Source organism: Anomaloglossus baeobatrachus, chromosome 10 (assembly GCF_048569485.1).
Source record: "Anomaloglossus baeobatrachus isolate aAnoBae1 chromosome 10, aAnoBae1.hap1, whole genome shotgun sequence".
In the NCBI taxonomy this organism is placed as follows: Eukaryota; Metazoa; Chordata; class Amphibia; order Anura; family Aromobatidae; genus Anomaloglossus; species Anomaloglossus baeobatrachus.
In genome coordinates, this window is record NC_134362.1 from 52,343,942 (window position 1) to 52,360,710 (window position 16,769).

Here is a 16,769-nt window from a genome sequence, read left to right on the forward strand (position 1 = left end):
GTGGAGTGTTTGTAAAGAAATGTGTACAATTCCTACAATTTCTATCAGATATTTTTGTTCAAACCTTCAAATTAAACGTTACAATCTGCACTTGAATTCTGTTGTAGAGGTTTCATTTCAAATCCAATGTGGTGGCATGCAGAGCCCAACTCGCGAAAATTGTGTCACTGTCCAAAGATTTCTGGACCTAACTGTATAACTATTGTAGATCAAAAGTCTACAAAACCCCAAAACAATGACTAAGAGAACACACCGATTATTAAATTTTAATATACTTGTTAGCTTTTAGATAGGAAGAGACTGTGAAATTACTAACATGCAGCAAGAGACTAATACACCACAGAACATGAACATATTACAGGAAGAATTAAGCCCAACAGCAACCGTGTGTTGCTCACGACAAGTAAAATTATGATTCATAAAGCCGCCCTATGTATGCAGAAGGTGAGGAGGAAGCTGGTGGGTGGTGACGCTGCATCTGACTGCTTATTATGCACCGGCTCCGAGGAGTAAAGACGGGAAATCTGCAGCAGCACAGCCTGCGTGCCTAGATTAGGAGGGATATAAATGGAACAGATCCTGGGGGGCTGCTGGGTACAAGATTACCTAGTAAAGGAGGTCTAGGAGTTGTGTCATGGAGGAAATTTGTCAACTATTCGACTACATTACTGCAGGTTTACTAGTCCTCTCAGGAGGCTACACCGTGTGCAGAATTATTAGGCAAATGACTATTTTGATCATGATACTTTTTACACATGTTCTCCTACTCCAAGCTGTATAGTGAGAGCCAACTACCAATTAAGTAAATCAGGTGATGTGCATTTCTGTAATGAGGGGGGTGCGGTGTAATGACATCAACACCCTATATAAGGGGTGCTTAATTATTAGGCAATTTCCTTTCTTTTGGCAAAATGGGTCAGAAGAGAGATTTGACGGGCTCTGAAAAGTCCAAAATTGTGAGATGTCTTGCAGAGGGATGCAGCAGTCTTGAAATTGCCAAACGTTTGAAGCGTGATCACCGAACAATCAAGTGTTTCATGGCAAATACCCAACAGGGTCGCAAGAAAGCGTGCTGGGCAAAAAAGGCGCAAAATAACTGCCCATGAAATGAGGAAAATCAAGTGTGAAGCTGCCAAGATGCCATTTGCCACCAGTTTGGCCATATTTCAGAGCTGCAACGTTACTGGAGTATTAAAAAGCACAAGGTGTGCCATACTCAGGGACATGGCCAAGGTAAGGAAGGCTGAAAAACCACCACCTCTGGACAAGAAACATAAGATAAAACGTCAAGACTGAGCCAAGAAATATCTTAAGATTGATCAAATGAGAGTGACTCTTGATGGGCCAGATGGATGGGCCAGAGGCTGGATCAGTAAAGGGCAGAGAGCTCCACTCCGACTCAGACGCCAGCAAGGTGGAGGTGGGCACTGGTATGGGCTGGTGTCATCAAAGAGGAACTTGTAGGACCTTTTCGGGTTGAGGATGAAGTGAAGCTCAACTCCCAGACCTACTGCCAGTTTCTGGAAGACAACTTCTTCAAGCAGTGGTACAGGAAGAAGTCGGTATCGTTCAAGAAAAACATGATTTTCATGCAGGACAATGCTCCATCACATGCATCCAACTACTCCACAACGTGGCTGGCCAGTAAAGGTCTAAAAGAGGAAAAAATAATGACATGGCCCCCTTGTCCACCTGATCTGAACCCCATAGAGAACCTGTGATCCCTCATAAAATGTGAGATCTACAGGGAGGGAAAACAGTACACCTCTCGGAGCAGTGTCTGGAGGCTGTGGTGGCTGCTGCACGCAATGTTGATCGTAAACAGATCAAGCAACTGACAGAATCTATGGATGGTCGGCTGCTGAGTGTCATCAGAAAGAAAGGGGGCTATATTGGTCACTAATTTTTTGGAGTTTTGTTTTTGCATGTCAGAAATGTTCATTTCTAAATTTTGTGCAGTTATATTGGTTTACCTGGTGAAAATAAACAAGTGAGATGGGAACATATTTGGTTTTTATTAAGTTGCCTAATAATTCTGCACAGTAATAGTTACCTGCACAAACAGATATCCTCCTAAGATAGCCAAATCTAAAAAAAAAACAACACTCCAACTTCCAAAAATATTAAGCTTTGATATTTATGAGTCTTTTGGGTTGACTGAGAACATAGTTGTTGATCAATAATAAAAAGACCCCTCTAAAATACAACTTGCCTAATATTTCTGCACACAGTGTACATTACCGCAGGTTTACTAGTCCTCTCAGGAGGTTACCTTGCTGCAGGTTTACTAGTCCTCTCAGGAGGTTACATTGCTGCAGGTTTACTAGTCCTCTCAGGAGGTTACATTGCTGCAGGTTTATTAGTCCTCTCAGGCGACTACATTTTAATTACATATTTTTTTTGTGGACATCCGGTAAACAAAAAAAAAAAATGGATATGTGAACAGTACCATAGAGTATAATGGGTACAAGTTCTATCCTTGAAGAACACATGTGTGAAACACTGTCGTTTGAAGGAGGCCTTTCTCCCTCCTTATCTGTCCTAGGTTTTCTCTATTTTGTGCTAGTGTCCATGTCACTGATAGTAGCATGAAGCAGAACCTTCAGGTTGCACAGAAAGTCCAAATCCTCCAAGATGGCACATCCATACGTGTCATTGAAAAAAAAGTTTGCTATATCTCCCAGTACAGTCTCAAGAGCATGGAACAGATGCCAGGACATGAGCTGTTACACGAGAATAACTGGAAAGAGCATCAAAACAAGTAGCCGGACCAGTATCTGCACCCCCGGGGCAAGGAGAAACATGAGGACCACTCTCTACAAAATCACCTCCTGTGGGCTACTGGTGTGCATGATTATGATTATTATTATACGTCTCCTTGAAGGTGGCAAGAGTACCCAAAATCTTGCAGTGAGACCTGTTCTTATATACAAGCCTGATACAGCCCGAATGGTATTTGCCAAAGAACACCAAAATTGGAAGGTCTGCCGTTAGTGCCCCGTTTTCTCACAGTTTAGAGCAGGTTCACACTGAGCTCATATGACAGATGAAAATCTGGACAAGTCTTGGTGAAGGTTATGCTGCCTGCAACATCATTAATGATGGTCGGATGAAACATTTTTGCAGGGTCACACAAATCTCCATGTGATTGCCAACACTACTCCAACTGTAGGATGTGATATTCTGAGCCGTTCTCAGACTTTACATTGGTGCTGTGTCCACTGGTTTCCTCCTGGTTCAGGACAATGCTCCGCCTCGGCCAGGGCGTGAAGGTCAACAGGATGGTGTAGGAATTGATGTCAATAATGGGACCTCACATTCCCCAAACCTGAATCCAATTATAAAACTCTGGATATTAAGGCTCTGTGCGCACTGGGAAATGAAATTTCCTTGCGTAAATTCCGCATGCTCTCAAAGATTACCGCACCCGCGGTAAAAAACCGCGGGAAACCGCACCCGAAAACCGCATGCGGTTTGCCGCGGTTTGCTGCGGTTTTACCGCGGCATTGTTCGCGGTATTGCCGCGGTTTTGCCGCGTGCGGGTTGGGATGTGCTTTATTGCATTCAATGCAATAAAGCACATTGAAGAAAAAGAAAAAAAAAATACATTTAATTCTGATAGTGGATAGACAGAAGAATAGATAGAGGGATAGATAGATAGACAGACAGAGGGATAGATAGAGAGATAGATGACAGATCGCTGCATTTCCCACGGTCGGCAGTGAGTTCACATTACCGGCCGTGGGAAATGACCGGTAATTACCTCTGCTGTCTGCTGCATTCAGCCTGTGTCTGTGACAGTCGCGGCTGGATGTCAGCAGTGCAGGACGCCGGAGCCGGAGCTGTGGACTACGCCGGAGCTTTGTTTGGGAGGGGTTAATAAAATGGTGAACGAGGCTTGTTGGTTTTATTTAAAATAAAGGATTTTTCGGTGTCTGTGTTTTATTCACTTTACTTACGGGTTGATCATGTCAGCTGTCACATAGACGCTGCCATGATCAAGCCTGGAGTTAATGGCGGTGGTCCCCCATCACCATTAACCCCTTGTATTACCTTGCCACCACTGCTACACGGTGGCAAGAAGAGCCGAGGACACGCCGGTATTGTCGCATAATGCATGCGACAGGGCCGGGGCAGCGGCGGCTGATATTCTCGGCTGCCGGAGGGGGAGTGAGGCGGGGGACATTATCTCTGCCCCTCTCCCTCCCCAGCCTGAGAATACCGGCCCGCCGCTGTGTGCTTACCTCGGCTGGAAGGTAAATATGCAGCGGAGCCCACGTTCTTTGTTTTCTATATTTCCGTTTTCTTTTTATGTGTGTTCTATGTGTCTGTGTCTATGTGTCTGTGATGTGTGTGTGTTTACTCTGCACGGCTTCCTCTTCCTGTAATGACATCACTTCCCTGCAAAACCGCAGGCAGGAGATGCACATTACCGGAGGTAAACCGCGAAATACCGCAGGGAATAACGCAGGAAAACGCAGTGAACCACACAGAATTTGCTGCCTGCGTTATTCCCTGCGGGATTTCATGATTAACATTGAGTCAATGGAGTGAAATCCCGCAGCGATGTGCGGAAAGGAAGTGACATGCACTTGTTTTTGCTGCGGGATTCCCGCAGCAAAACATGCAGCTGTCAAATTCCGCCCAGTGCGCACAGGATTTTTTTTCTCCATAGGATTTGCTGGTGATTCACTGCAGAGATGTTATGAACATTTTCTGCAGCGAAACATGCAGCAAATCCGCGGAAAATCCGCGGCAAAATCCGGTAAGTGCGCACAGGGCCTTATGCATCAGTTCATTCGATAATGCTAAGTAGTGTCACAGACTGTCCGGGAGATGACGGATGTCCTGATCCCGAGCCACAAGGACACCATCTTCTGTCTTAAAAGGAGAGCATGCAGGCACATTCACATTAGTTACCCTGATGAAATTCACATAAATTGGATCTGCCTGTAATTTTAATATTTTTGCTTTAAATTTCGGGTCGATTTGGATCCCAGCCCACTTTTGGTCGATGGTGATTTGGATCCCAGCCCACTTTTGGTCGATGGTGATTTGGATCCCAGCCCACTTTTGGTCGATGGTGATTTGGATCCCAGCCCACTTTTGGTCACTGGTGATTTGGATCCCAGCCCACTTTTGGTCGATGGTGATTTGGATCCCAGCCCACTTTTGGTCGATGGTGATTTGGATCCCAGCCCACTTTTAGTTGATGGTGATTTGGATCCTAGCACACTTTTGGTCGATGGTGATTTGGATCCCAGCCCACTTTTGGTCGATGGTGATTTGGATCCCAGCCCTCTTTTAGTTGATGGTGATTTGGATCCCAGCCCTCTTTTAGTTGATGGTGATTTGGATAGCAGCCCACTTTTGTTGATGTTATTAGTTTGGATCGACTGGATCTGTCATTTTGTTCTCAAAGATTCATGCAATTTATAGCAGTGAATATTTTTAACGTGAAGGTTTTGTTCACCGAGATTAGATGTGTGATTTGAGTGATCCCTTCATTTGTTTGGACCAGTTTATATCAATTATGTATGAATCTATATAAAAAAATATCCAAAAAGAGACTTAAAATAAAATGAGAGGAGTACAGAAGATCAAGTTGAGTCTGATCATATTATGGCTCCAAATTGATCCCTTGTGTGGCTCAGTGCATGGGATCCAAAATAGACTGCACAGTGTAGGACAAGAACATATCACGGATACACGAGCAGCACACATACAAGACTACTTACAAAGGATCCTGTACATATAAGGGTAGGTTCACACTGCATCTAGCATCTACGTTCAAGTCTAAATTGCAGACTTTGGACTTTTTTTTTTTAATTTTAACTAAGTCGGAAATTCCATCTAAATCCATTTTTGGAGATTCAGATGATACCCCCCACCCACCCTCTTGCAGAGTCATGAACGTGTATGCTAACCTGACCTTAAAAGGAATCTATCAGCATGTTTTTGCTATAGAATCTGAAAGCAGCAAGATGTAGGGGCTGAAAGCCAGAATCCAGTGAAGTGTCTCTTACTAATCTGTTTGTTACTGTTTCAATAAAATCAACGTTTTACTACAAGGACTAGTTGTCTTGTGCCATGTAGTCCTGTGTAACCCAGCCCTCACCACTGATTGGCAGCTAAATTCCAATGTACACAGAGCTCCCAATCAGTGGTGTGGGCGGAGTTAAATAGGGGTCAGCATTCTAGGCACTGCTAGATTTTCCACAGAGGAAACTGTGATTGTATCACGCAGACCAGTAAGTGACATCGCAGTAATTCGCGTCTCAGCCACATTTCAGATTACATAGCAAAATCCTGCTGAAGGATTCCCTTTAACATGTTGAATTCTCCCAAAACTACCATCACCAGCAGTGAAGGGGCATGAATTTAAGCATGTTTGTAGATAAGCACATAAGATACAGACAGACAGGGCAATAGTTACAAGCAAGAGGTTTTTGAGAAAAACATGCAGACAAAAAGTTGAGACCTCCAATACGCATCTGAAAGCACAAAACCATCTCTATTAACTAATATCAGTCAGGACCTAAATGAGGGGTACTACGAAATATTAAGACTTTCAGGTATGTACGTCTATGAGAATCAAACTTAACCTATTGGACGAAACATTCCGCTAAAATCCTTAGCAAATTCAACATTACCTGTGAGTGGAGAATACTTGGTAATAGGCAATCATATGGATTTCGCCACAGTAATAAATCGGGCCGTACCCTTACCACATAGTCTGGTTGGAAAAATTCAGTACCGATATCGGCAAATGACGTGGAGTTAAGCCCTTTTTAAGGACAGGTTTTTGGGTTGTGTTTTTTTTATATACTCATCTACTAGCCAAAAGAAACAGACTTACTAGTCAAGTAATATATCTTTCCATTCCGTTACATTACTCTAACAGTAAAATTTAGGAACAAAAGTCTTAAAATACAAGAAATAAACTTATATCACAAAAGCAAAGTTGTTTTTTTTTTCTAGATAAACAATAAAATTATCAGGCTTTCCAAATAACAGACTAGAAATATCATTGTGACTTTACATCTTGCTTCCTATACCTTATATTACACGAATAATTGACCTTCACAATTTTTTTTTTTTACAATAATATATATCTCTTCTACTCAGATAACACAAGAAATGCAATGATTAATTCCCACCAGACTGATGACACTATTTTAGAGCCAGCAAAGGTCCCTCTCAGCCTCTCCGATGCAGAAAGCCGACCGTGAATGAGCAGATGACTCCTATATTCACGCGCAGACTGATCTCGCAATTGTCCGGATGGTAGGTAATATGATGGCTGGGGTAGAAAGCACAGATACCTGGGAGAATGTGTATGGAAAAGTGTAGGGAGGCGAGGAAAGACCCACTAAATGGCATATCGAAAGCCGCAAGGTGTCAAACACCAACTGAAAAGAAAACACTTTGGACACTGCAGAATCGACAAATTTGGAATATATCCGCCTTGTTATAGGTACACAGTGAGGTAAATAAGTATTTGATACACTGATGATTTTGCAAGTTTTCCCACCTACAAAGAATGAAGAGGTCTGCAATTTTTATCATAGGTTCATCTCAATTATGACAGAATCCTCCCCAAAAATCCAGAAAATCACATTGTAGGATTATTAAATAATTCATTTGCATTTTATTGCATAAAATAAGTATTGGACACAATAGAAAAACAAAACTTAGTAATTGGTACAGAAACCTTTGTTTGCAATTACAGAGGTTAGATGTTTCTGGTAGTTCTTGACCAAGTTTGCAGACACTGAAGCAGGGATTTTGGCCCACTCCTTTATACAGATCTTCTCCAGATCTTTCAGGTCACTTCTCCATACAGATCTTCTCCAGATCTTTCAGGTCACTCCTCCATACAGATCTTCTCCAGATCTTTCAGGTCACTTCTCCATACAGATCTTCTCCAGATCTTTCAGGTCACTTCTCCATACAGATCTTCTCCAGATCTTTCAGGTCACTCCTCCATACAGATCTTCTCCAGATCTTTCAGGTCACTTCTCCATACAGATCTTCTCCAGATCTTTCAGGTCACTCCTTTATACAGATCTTCTCCAGATCTTTCAGGTCACTCCTCCATACAGATCTTCTCCAGATCTTTTAGGTCACTCCTCCATACAGATCTTCTCCAGATCTTTCAGGTCACTTCTCCACACAGATCTTCTCCAGATCTTTCAGGTCACTTCTCCATACAGATCTTCTCCAGATCTTTCAGGTCACTTCTCCACACAGATCTTCTCCAGATCTTTCAGGTCACTTCTCCACACAGATCTTCTCCAGATCTTTCAGGTCACTTCTCCATACAGATCTTCTCCAGATCTTTCAGGTCACTCCTCCATACAGATCTTCTCCAGATCTTTCGGGTCACTTCTCTATACAGATCTTTTCCAGATCTTTCGGGTCACTCCTCCACACAAATCTTCTCCAGATCTTTCAGGTTTCAGGGCAGTTGCTGGGCAACATTGAGTTTCAGCTCCTTCCAAAGATTTTCTATTGGGTTCAGGTCTGAAGACTGTCTGGGACTCTTCAGGACCTTGAAATGCTTCTTATGGAGTCACTCCTTAGTTGCCCTGGCTGTGTGTTTCAGGTCATTGTCATGCTGGAAGACCCAGTCACGACTCATCTTCAATGTTTTTACTGAGGGAAGAAGGTTTTTGGCTAAAATCTCGCAATACATGACCCCCATCCATCCTCCCTTTAATACGGGGCAGTCCTTTGGCCCCTTTGCAGACAAACATCCCCAAAGTCTGATGTTTCCTTCCCCTTGCTTCAGGGTTGGGACGGTGTTCTTGAGCTTGCACTCCTCCTCCTTCCTCTTAACACGGCAAGTAAAATTGCTACTAAAAAGTTCTATCTTGGTCACATCTGACCATATGACCTTCTCCTATGACTCCTCCGGGTCATCGGTGAACTTCAAACTGGCCTGGACATGTGCTGGCGTGAGCAGAGGAACCTTGCGTGCTCTGCAGGATTTTAATCCATGACTGCGTAGTGTATTTCTAACTGTAATCTTTGAGACTGTGGTCCCGGCTCTCTTCAGGTCATTGACCAGGTCCTCCTGTGTAGTTTTTGGTTTGATTCCGGACCTTTATCAGAATCATCTTTACCTCACGAGGCGAGATCTTGCATGGAGCTCCAGGCGGAGTAGGATTGACAGTCATCTTGTGTTTCTTCCATTTCCTAATTACTGCGCAAACAATTGTTGCCTTCTCACCAAGCTGCTTTCCTATTGTCCTTAAGCCCATTCCAGCTTGTGCTAGTCTAAAATTTTGTCCCTGGTGTCCTTAAACAGCTCTTTGGACTTGGCCATGGTGGAGATGTTGGAGTGTGATGGATTGAGCGTGTGGACAGGTGCCTTTTATACAGATACGTTCAAACAGTTGCAATTAATACAGGTAATAAGCGCAGAGTAGGAGCTTTTAAAATAAAAGGTCTGTGAGAGCCAGAATTCCTGCTGATTGGTAGGTGATCAAATACTTATTTCATGCAATAAAATGAAAAATAATTTTCTAAAAATCATACAATGTGATTGTCTGGATTTTTTTTGTGGGGGGGGATTCTGTCACAGTTGAAGTATACCCATGATAAAAATTATAGACTTCTCCATTTTTAAAGGTGGAAAATCTTGCAAAATTGGCAGTGTATCAAATACTTATTTTCCTCACTGTATATTGCAGAATGCCTGGATTACAGAGCTGCTGTAGCAAATCTTTATACTTTATTTTTTAAAATAAATTTTTATGTGCTGTATGGTCAGATTAAATTAAAAAGTTCTGTGGTGTTAGCAGAACAACAACTAAAACAAAAGGGTAAAAATGATTTCTACTGCAGTGTGCAAAGTTCATTTATGCAGAATGTGTCTAAAATGTGGATGGAATGAAGAAGAAGAAGAAGATAGCAAGACGCAGAGACAACCCCGGAGAAGAATGGCTGTACCCAGGACAGACACAGAGACATGAGGCAACTCGGATCGTTGGATGGACAACCTTGCAATCCGGAATCTGCCTCAGCTCTCCGCATCCGGTGACAATCACGCACACAGACACGCGCTCGCTTGTCCTAGCCGCACAGGAAACGACACGTAAAGAGTGCTCAGGAGACGAGGACAACAGAGAAGAGCCAGCAGTGGAGATAGGGAGAACAATATAAAAGTTGGGGAATCCATGCCTACCTTCTTGGAAATCTGAAAGACAGATTTCTAGATAGCGGGATGGGAGGAAAACAGGGGGAGGGGGGAAAAAAACAAAAACAAAAAAACAACAGATAAGTGAGGGGAAAGGAAAATTATAAATTTACGTCTATACATGATATCACTAAATACTAACCCCTTCACTGCTGGACTGTAGTACAAAATCATCAACTTTATAGGAGATTCTACATTATGGCTATCTGGTCTCCTTTACATACAGGCGTACCTGAAGTGGGACGCCGGCGGTGGTGGATGTTCACCATGCAGGTATGGATGTATGCCACAGCCGTACCTGAAGTGGGACGCCGGCGGTGGTGGATGTTCACCATGCAGGTATGGATGTATGCCACAGCCGTACCTGAAGTGAGCCGCCGGCGGTGGTGGATGTTCCCCATGCAGGTATGGATGTATGTAACAGCCGTACCTGAAGTGGGACGCCGGCGGTGGTGGATATTCCCCATGCAGGTATGGATGTGTGCAACAGCCATATCTGAAGTGGGACGCCGGCGGTGGTGGATGTTTCCCATGCAGGTATGGATGTATGTAACAGCCGTACCTGAAGTGGGACGCCGGCGGTGGTGGATATTTCCCATGCAGGTATGGATGTATGCGACAGCCATACCTGAAGTGGGACGCCGGCGGTGGTGGATGTTCCACATGCAGGTATGGATGTATGCGACAGCCGTACCTGAAGTGGGACTCCGGCGGTGATGGATGTTCCCCATGCAGGTATGGATGAATGCGACAGCCGTACCTGAAGTGGGACGCCGGCGGATGTTCCCCATGCAGGTATGGATGTATGCGACAGCCGTACCTGAAGTGGGATGCCAGCGGTGGTGGATGCTCCCCATGCAGGTATGGATGTATGCGACAGCCGTACCTGAAGTGGGCCGCTGCCGGTGGATGTTCCCCATGCAGGTACGGATGTATGAGTGCAGCAATTATATAAGGCAGACCAAACCACAAGTGAAGATATCACCGATAGTGTAGATCCCCCTTCAATGAGCTAGCCTACAAACTTTACTCATCATCTTGAAAAATAACATATCTAATAAAATAAATATACACCAAATACATTTAAGCTCGTGGGCAGGAGAATATTCTACATAATATATGCTCGTCAATCAGAGCAAAGCCCAGTCCCATTCACTGTCTCACCTGCGGACAAACTTGGATGTGAACTTGCTAAAGATGCTTCCAGTTGCTCCCCGGCGACCCTGGCTGTTACCAGAAGGAGAAGCCGGTGTAACGCCCCCAAATTGCGAATTCTGCGGGTCCCGAACTTGGCGAAGCTGTCCAGCATGGAAAGTGCTCCTACTGGATACTCCGCGTGGGAAGTTCGTCTTCTCTGGGGCTGCGCTACTAATGTTGTGAGCAGATGGAGAAGCCACAGGGAGTCGCTGAGGGGCTGCGCTGTTTGTGGTAAGGAAGGAAAGAAGAAAGAAAAATTAGAACAAACTCTCTGAAACACTGAAACACTAAAGTAAAATAAAAACAGAAAGATAAAAAAAAAAAAAAAAGACCCAGGAAAGGAAAAAACAAACAAGAAAAAAAATGAAAAAAAATTCACTGAAAAACTAAAATAAAATACCAAAAGATAAAAAAAACAAAAAACAACAAATTATCTGAAACACTAAGATAAAATAAAAACAAATGATTAAAAAAAATGATCCAGGCAAAGAAAGAAAAAAAAATTAGAACAAATTCTCTGAAATACTAAAATAAACTAAAAACAAAGATAAAAAAAATACAAATGACCGAGGGAAAAGAAAAAAAAAAAAAATAGAACAAATTGTTTTTACTTTATTTCAGTGTTTCAGACAATTGGTTCTAATTTTTTTTTGTCTGGGTCATTTTTTTTTTAGCTTTGTTTTAATTTTATTTTAGTGTTTCATACAAAGATAAAAAAACAATGACCTAGACAAAAAAAGAAAAAAAAAATTAAAAACAAATTCTCTGAAACACTAAAATAAAAAATAAAAAAAACAAATGACCCAAGCAAAAAGAAAAAAAGCAAACCAGAACAAATTCTCTGAAAGACTAAAAAATATAAAAAAAAAGCTAAACAAAAAAGGACAAATGTAAAACTTTAACTGTCCCTTAAACATAAAGGAATTATTAGCTATTTAGAAAAAGTGTCACATGACAAAAAAGCTGATCTCGGGGTGTCCAGCTGCCAAGATGCCCATTAAGGCTATGTGCCCACGCTGCGGAAAATGCGCGGATTTTGCCACGGATTTCTCGCGGAAAAGCCGCGGATTTTCCGAAAATCTGCAGCAGCGGCACTTCCAAGCCATTTCAATGGCATTTTGGAAATGCTGTGTCCATGCTGCGGATTCTTCCGCGGCGCATTTGCCGCGGATTTTGATCCGGAAAAATCTGCAGCATGTCAATTATTGTTGCGGATTTTGATCCGGATTTTGGCTATAGAATTGGGAAAAGAAAAAAAAACAAAAAACGCATCAAAATCCGCGGCAAAGAAAAGGTGCGGATTTGCCGCGAAAGTCGCAGATTTTCATGCAGAAAAATCCGCAGCAACATTCTACCGTGGACACATAGCCTTACAGGTTCAGCCAAAGGGCCTGCCCACGCCAGCAGCGGCTTTAGCTGAATGTGTGTCCTTTGAAATGTATGGCAGTGCAGAGAAACACTGGATCCCTGCACCACCATCGCTATATACGCCGCCGACTGACATCAGTGAGCCATTCACGGGCAGCGGTTGACATCACTACTATGTACCACAGGCCAAGAAGGATGGAGGAGAACACGGCACAACTTGGGCGCATGGAGAGGTGAGAAGAATTGTTTATTATTTTTAAAAATATATATATTGAAGAGGATGGGGGATTACAAAATAGGGGACATTATTATAAGATGGAGGCCAGAATGTGACGGTGAAACATCATTACTAAAAGGGTGCTAGTACAGAAGACTGGGACCGGTACAGATGTCATTCCAAATTTTGCACCGAGACTCATAGAATTCTAATTACGCTACTACCCACTAATTGTATTCTTTGAACAACCACATAGAAAAATGAAACACTGCACAATATCCATTGATCTATCACCCGCTTCCCCTCCACTGTCACCAATAAATGATGGTCCGTTACGGACAAAACTGCTCTATGAATCCGGATTACATTATAAACACAGTATAAAAAAAATAAACTAAAAACGTAAAAAAAAAAAAAAAGCTGTCAAACATAGATGCACAAGAAAGACAAAGCGACAACGAAGACACGTCGTGTTCTTCACTGGGTCTGAAATGTTTATCCTTTCGAGGACGCAATTTTATTTATTTTTTTCCCCGCTTTTGTCATTTTCCTTACTGCTCTCCAAGAACCATAACTTTTTTATTTCGGCATAAATATAGGAAATGGCTTTTCTTTTTTTATTTTTTGCAGGATGAATTTAATTTTTAGTTGCACCGTTTAATTTTCTGTATAATATATTGCAAATAATAAAAAAAAAATAAAAAATAAAAAAAAAATATTTGAAGTTTGGAATTAAAAGTAATTGTTTTAGTTAAAAACTCACTTAACCAATCAAGAAAAAAAACAAAAAACTGCGCTTAGTCTTCTGCTTTTCCTCTGTTATGCCTCATCGAGATGTGTAAATAAATGAAAAAATGGATTTTACTGATAAGTTTGTCAGGGGGGCGAGTTCCTGTTCCTACATATTACTGACTCAATACTGTGCAATCAGGGTCAGACCGTGCAGAGACAAAAGGAACATCAAAAAAATCTAGGAAAAAAACCCAACAAAACGACAAAAAAACCCCAATAATCACCTCTTCTAATCCATCCGGAACGAGCCTGGGTCTTCAGGGGATGGTCATCCCAAAACAAGCATGTTACTGTTGCAGCCAATCAGTGGTCATGTGCCATACTTACTGGTGTAAATAAGTTACGTAGCCCCTACAAGACTACAAGTTTCCCCACTAGACCCCATGCCCATTATTGCACTTGCCTTTGTCTATGTGTATCACTGCCCTCCAAAGACGGTGTGGCTTTTGAGGGGTGCACAGAGGTGGACATGGATTTCTGATGCGTACGAATCCGAGCTGAAGTGGCTGGGGCAGAGGCGGTGGAGGCACGGGAACCAGGTATGGAGAAGCTGGATGGAGTAGGGTGTAAATGAACATACAAAACAGGATATGGATGCACAGACTTACACAAAGGAACAAGCAAGGAAGGCAAGACAGGAGACGTTTCTGCTTTTTCTTTGTCAAATGTATGAAGAACATGAGATTGAAGGTACAAATTATGACTTATGCTCTTCTGGTAATGGTAAATGGTCACAATACACAAGAGACATACAGGTAACGTATGGAAGACGAATATGGATTAGTGATGAGCGGGCACTACCATGCTCGGGGGGGCTCAGTACTCGTAACGAGCAGTAGGAAGCTCGGACCGGCTTGACTTGTGTACGGAGTATAAGGGAAGTCAATGGTGAACTTTAGCTTGAATAAAAGGAAAAAGAAGGGAATTTTGTTTACTTACCGTAAATTCCTTTTCTTCTAGCTCCAATTGGGAGACCCAGACAGTGGGTGTATAGCTACTGCCTCTGGAGGCCGCACAAAGAACTACACTTAAAAGTGTAAGGCCCCTCCCCTTCTGGCTATACACCCTCCCGTAGGAGTACGGATTCCTCAGTTTTAGTACCAAAGCAAGAAGGAGGAAAGCCAATAACAGTTTCAAAAACAAATTCAATCCGATAACAAGATCGGAGAACTTAAGAAACAACATGAACAACATGTGCACCCGAAAAACGAAACCCTAAGAACAAATAGGGCGGGTGCTGGGTCTCCCAATTGGAGCTAGAAGAAAAGGAATTTACGGTAAGTAAACAAAATTCCCTTCTTCTTTTTCGCTCCTAATTGGGAGACCCAGACAGTGGGACGTCCAAAAGCAGTCCCTGGGTGGGTAAAAAGATACCACATGAACGGGCTGTCAGACAGCCCTTTCCTACAGGTGGGCCACCGCCGCCTGAAGGACCTGTCTACCTAGGCTGGCATCTGCCGAAGCGTAGGTATGCACTTGATAGTGTTTGGTAAACGTGTGCAGACTCGACCAGGTAGCCGCCTGGCACACTTGCTGAGCCGTAGCCTGATGCCGCAATGCCCAGGACGCACCCACGGCTCTGGTAGAATGGGCCTTCAGTCCAGATGGAATCGGAAGCCCAGCAGAACGGTATGTGTGAAGAATTGGTTCCTTGATCCACCGCGCCAGGGTGGATTTGGAAGCTTGCGATCCCTTATGCTGACCAGCGACTAGGACAAAGAGCGCATCAGAACGGCGTAGAGACGCCGTGCGAGAAATGTAAATCCTGAGTGCTCTCACCAGGTCCAACAGATGTAAACCCTTTTCAAATTGGTGAACTGGATGCGGACACAAAGATGGCAAAGTGATATCCTGATTGAGATGAAAGGAAGAAACCACCTTGGGAGAAAACTCTGGAATTGGACGCAGTACTACCTTGTCTTGGTGAAACACCAGGAAGGGAGATTTGCAAGATAACGCCGCTAGCTCGGACACTCTTCGAAGAGACGTGACCGCCACAAGAAAAACTACTTTTTGTGAAAGCCGAGAAAGGGAAACCTCTTTCAAAGGCTCGAAAGGCGGCTTCTGGAGAGCAATGAGAACCTTGTTCAGATCCCAGGGTTCCAATGGCCGTCTGTAAGGAGGAACGATATGACAAACTCCTTGGAGAAACGTGCGTACTTTAGAAAGCCGTGCCAAGCGCTTCTGAAAGAATACGGATAGCGCGGAGACTTGACCCTTAAGAGAGCTAAGCGACAAACCTTTTTCCAACCCAGACTGCAGGAAGGAAAGAAAAATTGGCAATGCAAATGGCCAGGGAGAAAACCCTTGAGCCAAGCACCAAGCTAAGAATATCTTCCACGTCCTGTGATAGATCTTAGCTGAGGATGGTTTTCTAGCCTGTCTCATTGTGGCAACAACTTCATGAGATAAACCTGAGGCCGCTAGGATCCAGGACTCAATGGCCACACAGTCAGGTTCAGGGCCGCAGAATTCAGATGGAAAAACGGCCCTTGAGACAGCAAATCTGGACGGTCTGGTAGTGCCCACGGTTGGCCTACCGTGAGATGCCACAGATCCGGGTACCACGACCTTCTTGGCCAGTCTGGAGCGACGAGAATGGCTCGATGGCAGTCGGACCTGATTTTCCGGAGAACTCTGGGTAACAATGCTAGAGGTGGGAACACATAGGGGAGTCGGAATTGCGACCAATCCTGAACCAAGGCGTCTGCCGCCAGCGCTCGGTGATCGTGAGACCGTGCCATGAAAACTGGGACCTTGTTGTTGTGCCGTGACGCCATCAGATCGACGTCCGGCGTCCCCCAGCGGCAACAGATCTGCTGAAACACGTCCGGGTGAAGGGACCATTCTCCTGCGTCCATGCCCTGGCGACTGAGAAAGTCTGCTTCCCAGTTTTCCACGCCTGGGATGTGAACTGCGGATATGGTGGACGCTCTGCTTTCCACCCACGTCAAAATCCGCCGGACTTCCTGAAAAGCTTGGCGACTGCGT

General features: G+C 43.6%; 1 protein-coding gene across 7 annotated transcripts in view; it reads right to left on the bottom strand.

The window, feature by feature from the left end:
• Nucleotides 1–16,769, bottom strand: part of MARK2 (microtubule affinity regulating kinase 2) — a 227,280-nt gene that overhangs the window by 22,898 nt on the left and 187,613 nt on the right. For 3 of the 7 annotated variants that reach the window (XM_075326656.1, XM_075326658.1, XM_075326655.1), the window contains exons 15-17: nucleotides 14,182–14,328; nucleotides 11,369–11,623; nucleotides 10,193–10,219 (exon numbers count right to left, since the gene is read on the bottom strand). In XM_075326656.1, the coding sequence (XP_075182771.1) occupies nucleotides 10,193–10,219; nucleotides 11,369–11,623; nucleotides 14,182–14,328 (429 nt within the window). The remainder of the gene's footprint in view (nucleotides 1–10,192; nucleotides 10,220–11,368; nucleotides 11,624–14,181; nucleotides 14,329–16,769) is intronic. The other 4 variants (XM_075326659.1, XM_075326657.1, XM_075326660.1 and 1 more) reach the window with 3 other exon arrangements.